This window comes from Protobothrops mucrosquamatus, unplaced genomic scaffold (assembly GCF_001527695.2).
Source record: "Protobothrops mucrosquamatus isolate PMUCROS unplaced genomic scaffold, P.Mucros_1.0 scaffold2923, whole genome shotgun sequence".
Taxonomy (NCBI): Eukaryota; Metazoa; Chordata; class Lepidosauria; order Squamata; family Viperidae; genus Protobothrops; species Protobothrops mucrosquamatus.
Window position 1 is genome coordinate 151,389 of NW_015388948.1, and position 10,898 is coordinate 162,286.

At 41.0% G+C, this 10,898-nt stretch overlaps 1 protein-coding gene across 1 annotated transcript in view; it reads left to right on the plus strand.

Annotated features, from left to right (window-relative positions):
- Positions 1-10,898, plus strand: part of SH2D4B (SH2 domain containing 4B) — a 68,565-nt gene that overhangs the window by 31,521 nt on the left and 26,146 nt on the right. Inside the window, exon 5 of the mRNA XM_015825999.1 lies at positions 7,497-7,707. Within this exon, the coding sequence (XP_015681485.1) occupies positions 7,497-7,707 (211 nt within the window). The remainder of the gene's footprint in view (positions 1-7,496; positions 7,708-10,898) is intronic.

Below are 10,898 nucleotides of genomic sequence, written 5' to 3' on the forward strand. Positions count from 1 at the left end.
CGTACAGTTGACCCAGGTCTGTTTTTAACAGACACACATACACACACATCCAGATTTTTCAATTCTGTTGGTGCAATCCCATATGCCAACGTTTCATTTCTTTTCTCCCAAGTCCCAAAGTACGTATTTCTCATCTTTGGCTGTTTTAAACAAAGCATCCAACATGAAGAAAGTTGTCTTAAACCTGTTGGCTATTTAGAAATATTTAAATATATATTGATGTTGATCAGTGCTATTAAACAGTGTATCAATGTATCTATCATCTACATCTATCTGTCTATCAATCTCTCCCTCTCTCCCTCTCTCCATCATCTCTCTCTCTCTCTTTCTCTCTCTCTCTCCCTACCTACCTATCTAATCATCTATCATCTGTCTGTCTGTCTGTCTGTCTGTCTCTGTCTGTCTGTCTGTCTATCTCTATCTATCTATCTATCTATCTATCTATCTATCTATCTATCTATCTATCTATCTATCTGTCTAATCATATATCATCTGTCTGTCTATCTATCTATCTATCTATCTATCTATCTATCTATCTATCTATCTATCTATCTATATCTATTTATCTATCTATCTATCTATCTATCTATCTATCTATCTATCTATCTATCTATCTATCTATCTCTATCAGTCATCTATCTATTTATCTATCATCTATCTCTACACACACAAACACAAAAACCCATACAAGCACACACACACACACACACACACACAAACACACATACACACACACACACACATACATACATATACACATATTTAATTCTAATATATCCATGTGATCTCAGATATTTTATAAAACATCGGTTCAATACAAGCTTTGTCTTTATGGTCGTTGTAAAAATACATTCAGGCAATCATAGAAGGCACAGGTTGAGAGAGATCTTATAAGGCAGGATTCCAACCCTTTGATCAACAGGAATGCAATAAAATATTTGTGAGTGCTTGTCATTCAGCCACCATTGTTCTGGGCAGATTGTGGCACTGATTAGCAGCTCTTAGCATCAAAAAAATTCTAATATTCAATGCATTCTTAAAAGGAAACCTGAATAGCAGAACAAGCAGTTTGGTGTTTTGATCACATATAGCCAGTTAGTCTGTATTGCATTAGCATGGTAGGCTGCACTGACCATGCTAATCTTAAAGATACAGGATACTTCATGGTGTAATTCGAAAGTTTTTCTGAAAGAAGTGTCTGTCTAGAGAAAAGAGGAAAACCTTGTTACAGTTTTTAAAGACGTTGAGAAATCCCGCCAATACTTTTATCTGATTCATATGAAAATATGCTTGTGGAATCATTCAGGGTGGGGTTTCCTAACTGGATGTCTGCAAGAGATATTCTATTACTTTTGAAGAGCTGCAGAATGATAAGAGGCATCTAGGAGTGGGTATCCAGGTTGATGGAGTATCCAAGAGAAGGTTGCTGAAATTGATGAAGGATATCCAATTGATGAAGAATATCCAGGAAAAGCTTTCCAGGTTGATGACAGATACCCAAAAGGTGGAATCCAGGTTGTTGATGAAGTCTATCCAGGTTGATGAAGAGTATCCAGGAGAAGGTTTCCAGGTTGATAAAAGGAACACAAAAGATGGAATCCAGGTTGTTGATGAAGTCTATCCAGGTTGATNTATCCATTAGGGGCAGAGCTGGTCCCACGAGGTCTTCCAGCTTTCACATCAGCTGCTCCGCTCAGCGCTGCCAAGGTTCAGAAGGGCTGGTGTTGGACCGAGTGCAGCTGCTCCGGGCTGTGAAAATTGCAGGGATACACCGACGATGCAAATAATTTACTTAGCGGGTGGAATTTCTAAATGAATGAGGATTCATCTCGTCCCAGGGCTGCCCACTGCCAAGTCGATAGGCGAAGCGTAGCTAATTTCGATGTTCTGCTTAATTCACTGCTGTGGCTCTTCTTCTTCTACTACTACTTTTTTATTTGCTGAGCCAAACAAGTAATAACATTGCTTTTTTTTTTCTAGGTAATTGAGATAAACCCTTTAATCCTCTTTAAAGAAAAAAAAAGCAACTCTTTAAAACGCAGAAACCGGTTCTCTTCTGAATTTCCATCCAAGAATTCCATCCACCAGGTCAAAATAAGATCTTTCTGGTCCGTTACTTGGCTACTAGCCCAGCCAGGTACCTTTGCTTTCTCCAAGCAGGTATGATGACTCTGCTGGCTTTTTCGTCTTGCTTGATTTAGAATCTAAACCATGGTGGAGTTGTATTCTGCTTTGGTATGTGAAAATTCAATTTAGCTGTCACAAGTAATAACCACGGAAAAAGCTGCCTTACATGAATTAATCTAACCCCCTCTTCCCCCCCCCCCAAAAATAGCAAATGAAACTCGGAATATTTGGGAAGGGAGGGAGAAAATGTTTACTCTTCCCCTGGACCGTTCATAACTTCATAAATATCTCTACTGCTTCTTCCACCCTAGCCAAGTTGTTTCTTCTTAAACAATTATGCAGACAAACAGAAATAAAATTCTCATCATCACTGGAGGTTTTTAAGATGAAGCTAGACAGTCACTTATCTGAAATGGTATAGCTTCTCCTGCTTGAGCAGGGGGCTGGAGTAGAAGACCTCCAAGGTCCCTTCCAGCTCTATTCTGATTCTGATTCTGATTCTGATTCTGATTCTGATTCTGATTCTGATTCTGATTCTGATTCTGATTCTAATTCCAATTCCAATTCCAATTCTAATTCTAATTCTAATTCTAATTCTAATCACCCTTATATTCTGTATTCAAAAGTTCTTTCTGCTGTAGCAACCTTTTCTTTCAGGAGTTAAAAGTTACACGCATAGTGTCCTCTCCTTCTCTCCTATAGAAAATGGATGGAAACCAATCAAGGAGAGAACCAATCTAGAACTTAGGAGAAAAATCATGACAGTGAGAACAATTAATCAATGGAACCAGTTGCCTTCAGAAGTTCTGAACGCTCCAACACTGGAAGTTTTTAAGAAGAGATTGGACAACCATTTGGCTGAAATGGTATATGGCATATGGTTTCCTTCCTGAGCAGAGAGGAGGAGGAGGAGGAGGAGAAGAAGGAGAAGGAGAAGGAGAAGGAGAAGAAGAAGAAGAAGAAGAAGAAGAAGAAGAAGAAGAAGAAGAAGAAGAAGAAGAAGAAGAAGAAGAAGAAGAAGAAGAAGAAGAAGAAGAAGAAGAAGAAGAAGAAGAAGAAGAAGAAGAAGAAGAAGAAGAAGAAGAAGAAGAAGAAGAAGAAGAAGAAGAAGAAGATCTAATAGAATATCTCAAGAAAAAAAAGTGAACTAGTTTTATCTCTGCATGCTCATGTGGTAGACCACGGGCAGAACAATTTTATCTCAGTAAAATCCCATCACCATGGTGTTTTCAGCAAGTTGATAAAACGTAATTTATTTGATAATAGTGCTAATATACAGCTCAATTATGGGAGCAAGTTGAGGAACCAGACCATAATCAAATAATGTTCGACAATAACTTTTCATTATGAATAATAGGAGGAACAAGCGGATTCTGCTTGGTGAGTCAGAAGGAGGAGGAGGAGGAGGAGGAGGAGGAGGAGGAGAAGGAGAAGGAGAAGGAGAAGGAGAAGGAGAAGGAGAAGGAGAAGGAGGAAAGAGAACAAGAGGGGTTTATAATCGGCTTGCAAGACTCATATCTCAATGGAACTCCATTGAGTTTTGATTCCAGTCAGTTTTTCTCCTTCCAATCAACTTCTCAGAGCCGGGCAAAGAAGAATGAAAGCAGACCCCCAAGTAAGCTGCTTTGACCTCTCAGATGAAAGATGGAGCTATCAGTGTGAATTCTCATCAATGCAGGCACGATCGTTTTGGGCATAATCAATATAAGCCATGGTCTGCTTAAGTTTTCATTGGCAATCTCATATTTTTTTCAAGAGGTTGCAAGATACAGTGAAGAAAACCATACAGTGCAATATTTGCAGCTCAATACAGTTTGAATCTGGATTATGTGTTGCAACTCCTTCCCAATTAGCTACAGACCAAGGACTATTAACCAGCAAGCAGCTGGAGTAAATGATTAAAAAAAGGAAATGCATATTAAAGGACCTCTTTACGATATATTTCCCTCTGACTCTCAGCTCTTCGAAACAGTAAACGAAGCCGTAACATATGAACATCTTCTAATCTGTCCCCAATGCTGTAATTTTTCACAAATTCAGCCCCAAGAGCAGAAATTCATTGATGTCTTTATTTTAAAAAATGCAGCTGGATATGACATCAAAGCGGTTCATAAAATTGGCTGTTAAACGGAATTAGAGCAATAAAATGTTTATGCGCTTTTTAACGCAATGCTTCATTCCGGACACGAAAAAGTAAAAAAAAAAAAAAATAAGTAGAAAGAATTTATCCAATTTTTATTTTCCGGAAATTTAGAGAAGTTTAGCACGAGTAATAGCTCTTCTGCACAGAAAGACATTTGAACTCACAATTCCTCTTCAGATATTAGGGTGTGGGCAGCATCCAGACTGCCTATAGAAAAATCTGGAATAAAGGTGATTCAGCCTGAAAGAAGAAATCTGAGTTTATAAAAGAAAGGATATAGCTTGTGAAAGAAAGAAAGAAAGAAAGAAAGAAAGAAAGAAAGAAAAGGAGGAGGAAGGAAGGAAGGAAGGAAGGAAAGAAAGAAAAAGGAAGGAAAAAGAAAGAAAGAAGGAAAGAAAGAAAAGAAAGAAAGAAAAAGAAAGAAAGAAAGAAAGAAAGAAGGAGGAGGAGGAGGGAGGGAGGGAGGAAGGAAGGAAAGAAGGAAAGAAAGAAAGAAAGAAAGAAAGAAAGAAAAGGAGGAGGGAGGAAGGAAGGAAGGAAGGAAAGAAAAAGGAAGGAATGAAAGAAAGAAAGAAGGAAAGAAAGAAAGAAGAAAGAAAGAAAAAAGAAAAAGAAAGAAAGAAAGAAAGAAGGGAGGAGGAAGGAGGGAGGAAAGAAGGAAGGAAAGAAGGAAAGAAAGAAAAGAAAGAAAGGAAGGAAGGAAGGAGGGAGGGAGGGAGGGAAGAAAGAGGGAGGAAGGAAGGAATGAAAGAAGGAAAGAAAATGAAAGAAAAGAAAAAAGAAGGACGGAAAGAAGGAAAGAAAAAGAAAAAAAGGAAGGAAAGAAGCAAAGAAGCAAAGAAGGAAGGAAGCAAAGATGGCAGGAAGGCAGGAAGGAAGGAAAAAGAAAGAAAGAGAAAAAGAGAAAGAAAGAGAGAAAGAAAGAAAGAAAGAGAGAAAGAAAGGAATTCTACAAAAGCCTTTTCCTTTCATTTTGCAATCGGTGCTGTCATCAATTAAATTCCCTTTACAATCCCAGATTATTAACCATCAGCTCTGTGGGGAGGTCTTTGCAACAGAGCTTCAAATTAGCTATTTTTTTTGAACCATTTCAAGACCGTCGGTCTTTGTGCAATTGAGACTGACGCTTTAGCTCCATTTGAAGAGGCTTCAGCTTCATCTTATCTGGGGCCTGACTCAGCAGCCTTTTCAGCTTTATCTTACTTTGGGGAAGCATGACTTCCTGGACAAATCTTAATACGGTAGCTCAGCCTATAGAAAAATAAAAACCAAGCTTCGAGTCGGATTGTTGCAATTTTTTATTGGGGATCATATATCCCTGGTTTGTTCCCGGCATCCTGGATGCTTGTGATTTCCCAGCCCTGCTTAGTTACCAAGCCCTGGCCAAGGCCAGTGATTACTGCTACCAAATGAGAGTCTGCATATTTACGAATGATTTGTATCCTGCTTTTATTATTTTCACAAACAACACAAGGCGGCAAACATCCAACACACCTTCCTCCTCCTCCTTTCCCTACAACACCAACCCTGTGAGGCGGACTGGGCTGAGAGAGAGGGAGGGAGTGGCTCAGGGTCACCCAGTTGGCTTTCATGCCTAAGACGGGTCTAGAACTCACAACCTCTCGGTGATGGTCCCAAAGTTACACAGTTGGCTTTCGTGGTTGAAGGTGGGACTTGAACTCACAAACTCCCGCTTTCTAGCCTAGTGCCTTAACCACTAGACCAGGGGTAGGCAACCTTGGCTCTTTTATGACTCGTGGACTTCAACTCCCAGAATTCCTGAGCCAGCCTGGCTCAGCTTGGAAACCTCTCCCTTTCCCCTCAGCGTGGCTGGCTCAGGAGTTCTGGGAGTTGATGTCCACAAGTCATAAAAGAGCCAAGGTTGCCTACCATTGGTCAAAGCCAGGGGTAGGCAACCTTGGCTCCTTCATGACTCGTGGACTTCAACTCCCAGAATTCCTGAGCCGGCATGGCTCAGCTTGGAAACCTCTCCCTTTCCCCTCAGTGTGGCTGGCTCATGAATTCTGGGAGTTGAAGTCCACGAGTCATAAAAGAGCCAAGGTTGCCTACCCCTGAACTAGACCAAATTGGCTGTCTTATGTGGATGTCATCTCCCATGTAGAAGTGAGCCCTTTGAGGCATGAAACCAAAGTAATGAGTACCAACACAAGTATCTTTCTTGTAAACGTACAGTAACAAAACCGCACAAGCGTAAAACCAGTTCTCGTCTTCCTTGCCTTTAATTTCCAGAGAACTCATTGGAGACACTTCCTTTTCTGTGGGCTCAGGTATCTGAGGTCTTTTCTGCTGGGTCTGAAGATCTCCATAACTTTAAAAATGTCCCCATTCTATCGTGCTCCAGAGAGCAAAGTGGGCCAACTCAGTGTCCTTTAAGCAGGCTCCATTTGAAGTGGCAAGCTTGTTCTTTCTTCCTCAGTTTCCTTCTGGGACCCTGTGGGTTTACTTTTGAGTTTCTACCTTCCAGAGCACGTGTGGGTAATGTTGTGGTGTGATAGTATGTGCGTATGACCTTAGGAAGATGGGGGGGGGGAAAGAGAGGCTGACTAGGGAACGATCAGATAAGGGGGGAGGAGGCAGAGAAAGACCCTCAGAAAAGATCCTCCTTAATTTATCAGGATACAAAAGGAGATGGTGAGAGATTTATACTTTCAGACTTGTAAGATTCTGCTAATGAAGCCATACAATAAAGTTGAATTAGCTCATCCCATCTGTTTTCTGTCTGGTCTTCTTGGGAAGGCTGACCTGTGTCTTGATTGGGAAAGGTCTACAAGTCCAAACTTACCACCATACTTACTACCATTTTCCACCATAGCTTCATCACCACTAAGGTGTGTTACTTAGCCTTTTTTTTCACCTGGAAGGTCAAAACATCTCTCATGTGGTGGTTGACTCGGCTGTGGCTCCTCCTCCTCCTCCTCCTCCTCCTCCTCCTCCTCCTCCTGCATCCCAAGGTTCTTCTCACAGACCATTATAGACAGTGGTGGGATTCAGCCAGTTCGCACCACTTCGGCAGAACCGGTAGCTAATTTTTTGTTGCCCAGGCCCAGAATGGACTTCCAGAAGCAGCATCCATGCAGAGAACCGGTTGTTCACCTATCTGAATCCCACTACTGATTATAGACCATTGTAATTCAAAGGAAAAAGCAAAATGAGGGAGACATTTATGATTCTTTCTTTCCTTCCTTCCTGTTTTTCATGCCTGCAGTACGTCGTTCCAAGGCTGCAGACGAAGAAAGGAGCCATAAGGCTCGCCAAGCTCGTGATGACTATCGGAGGCATTCCTTACGGGCCATCCGTAAAGGAAAAGTGGCTGATCTGAGTAATCTGTTCCAGGCAGCCGGTTTGAACATCGAACAGGAAACCAAGCTGGCCAATTCTTGCACCATCCCATCCTTGAATGTGGCGACCCCAGTCAGGTTGGTTTGTATTCCCATAAAGGTAAAAATGGAATTTATAACTGACTTTCCGTATTATATTCGGCAAGGTCATCTTGAATGGTTTTCCAATAAAAGGGGATTTCGGCTGAACAGGTAGGAGAACTGTCCTGAAAGTAAGAGCTCAAAAGCTGAACAATTGGGAAGATCCTACTTATTGATTTTTTTTTCAATTGGGGCTAGAGAGTCAAAATTAGGGATGGATGCATGGAGCGAGGGATTTAAAAAAATGGAAGCATGGAATATTGCTATACTCCATGATTGAGTATATAAGTATATGAGCCGTGGTGGCGCAGTGGTGAGAATGCAGTACTGCAGGCTACTTCTGCTGCCTGCTGGCTGCCTGCAGTTGGCAGTTCGATTCTCACCAGCTCAAGGTTGACTCAGCTTTCCATCCTTCCGAGGTTGGTAAACTGAGGACCCAGATTGTTGGGGAAAATATGCTGACTCTGTAAACTGCTTAGAGGGTGTTGAGGCAACATGCTGACTCTGTATACCACTTAGAGAGGGCTGTAAAGCACTGTGAAGATAAGTGCTATTGCTATTGTGATCCTCATAGCTATAGAGGATCCCTAACTAAACCTACTCCAGGAAACTGGGGATTCTGTGGGACTAATCTGAGGGTTGCTTGCAGAAGTAGAAAGAGGAGGGTTTGGTCCTATTGGGTCTATGGAGTCTAATTGTTGAATTTCAGTGGATAGATAAACTGAATAACCTATTTGCTTGCATATTGTTAGATAGCTCTGTGTGCAGCGATACTCTATTGCTGTTCAGTCATTAAGTCATGTCTGACTCTTTACAACCCTATGGACTATAGGATGCCTGTCCCTGCTGTCCTCCATTGTTTCCTGGAGTTTGCCCAAATTCATGTTCATTGCATTGATTTATAGATTTATAGACAACTAAGGTTTGGTGCTGGACAACCAGTAGCATCGACAGTAAAACGTGAAAGAAGGCAATGGGGGGGGGGGAAGCCACAAGTTTACTTCTGTTTAAGAATGGGTAGGACACAATCAGTTTTGATGGGAGATTTAAAGAAAGAACAGATGGCCCCATAATAGACTAGACTAGACTAGACTAGACTAGACTAGACTAGACTAGACTAGACTAGACTAGACTAGACTAGAACAGAATAGAACAGAACAGAACAGAACAGAATAGAATAGAATAAAATAGAATGTAGAGTAGAGTAGAGTATATAGAATAGAGTAGAATAGAATAGAGTAGAATAGAATAGAGTAGAATGCAGAGTATAGAATAGAATAGAATGCAGAGTAGAGTAGCGTAGAATAGAATAGAGTAGAGTAGAATAGAGTAGAATAGAATAGAGTAGAACGCAGAGTATAGAATAGAATAGAATAGAATAGAATAGAATAGAATAGAATAGAATAGAATAGAGTTAGAATATAATATAGAATAGAATAGACTGTGATGCTGTATGACAGGATGCTCTCGATCATCCCCCTGTAGAAAGTGGTAAGGACAGGGGAAGGAAGATGTGCTTTTCTCATGCAACACATCCATTGCTTCACTATCTATTGTTTTTCCATCCATTGCTTCTTGTCCTGCCTTTAGGTGTAATAGGTCTTCTTTGTGGTAACCCCTGAGATATTGGAACACTGCTATAATTAAATTTCACGATGGCCACTGTAAGAAGCCAAGTTGCTGTGTTATGAATTAAGAAGCTGAGGGAGAACGAGATGAGTCATCCATCTATTTCCAGTCTGCTTCCCTTCTGGATGCATAGATTTAAATGTCGATTCTGTCCACTTTCATCAATAGTTTAGATCTTATTTAAAAATAGGCACGTTGCTCATGCATCTGTCAGCTAAGAAGTGACACATCACGGAAGGGCAAGAACGGAAGGATAACTAAATTGAAACGTGCACTTCAGATGAGGAAAGACAATTAAGGCTGTTTTGTGAATTTTCAAAAGGGTCCCTATTAAGATGTGAAGGCCAGGAAAGACGGGGCATTGGAAACAACACTTAAGTATAAATAAGAAGGCAATGTCAACCCGCTTCCATTGTCTGGTCAGGAAACTCACCTGGATGTGGGTTTGGGTTGAGCTGGACCTGAAGGATGATTTGGTTTGAAATGTTGCTAAATTATAGGATTTCTAAGTTTTTTTTAAAAAAATCTGTAAAATAGACTTGCACAGGAAATTCATAAGGAAAGTGTCTATGAAGATTCTCAGTCGTCCAGGAGTCAAGCTATTCTCCAAAGCGCCTGAAGGCAGGCGAAGAAGCAACGGATGTAAACTGATCAAGGAGAGAAGCAACCTGGAACTAAGGAGAAACTTCCTGACAGTGAGAACAATTAACCAGTGGAACAACCTGCCTCCAGAAGCGGTGGATGCTCCAACACTGGAAGTTTTTAAGGAAAGACAGGACAGCCATTTGTCCAAAATGGTGTAGGGTTTCCTGCCTGAGCAGGGGGTTGGACTAGATGACCTCCAAGGTCCCTTCCAACTTTATTATTATTATTATGGTTGTCCCAAAGGTGCTTTTTTCAGTAGGCAACTGGAATTTCTTGTTTTTCTTTGAAGATGTTTCGCTTCTCATCCAAGAAGCTTCTTCTTCGTATCAGACAAGTGACTGTTTAGCCTCTTTTTTTTAATTTCCAGTGATGGAGCGTCCACGATTTCTGGTAGCCAGCTGTTCCACTGGTTAATTGTCTTCACTGTCAGGAGGTTTCTCCTTAATTCCAGGTTGCTTCTCTCTTTGATCAGTTTCCAACCATTGCTTCTTGTCCTGCCCTCTGGTGCTTTGGAGAATAATTTGATCCCCTCTTCCTTGTGGTAGCCCCCCAAATGCTGGAACACTGCTATCGTGTCACCCCTGTTTCTTCTTGTCTTTAGACTGGCCAAACCTAAGTCCTGCAGCCGTTCTTCCTATGTTTTAGTCTCCAGGCCTTGGATCATCTTAGTTGCTCTTTGATTTTTTTTCCAAACTCTCAACATCTTTTTTGTGATATGGTGACCAAAATTGGCTGCAGTATTCTAGGTGTGGTCTCACTAGAGTTTTATAAAGCGGTACTAATACCTTGCGTGTTCTTGATTCTATGCCAAACTTCTCCCCAGTTCCATCTTGAACTACCAATATTCACTTCTGTTGGTAGATTAACTTTCTGATGAATCAAATGGTCCTTCTACCTGTCCCCCTCTCCCCATA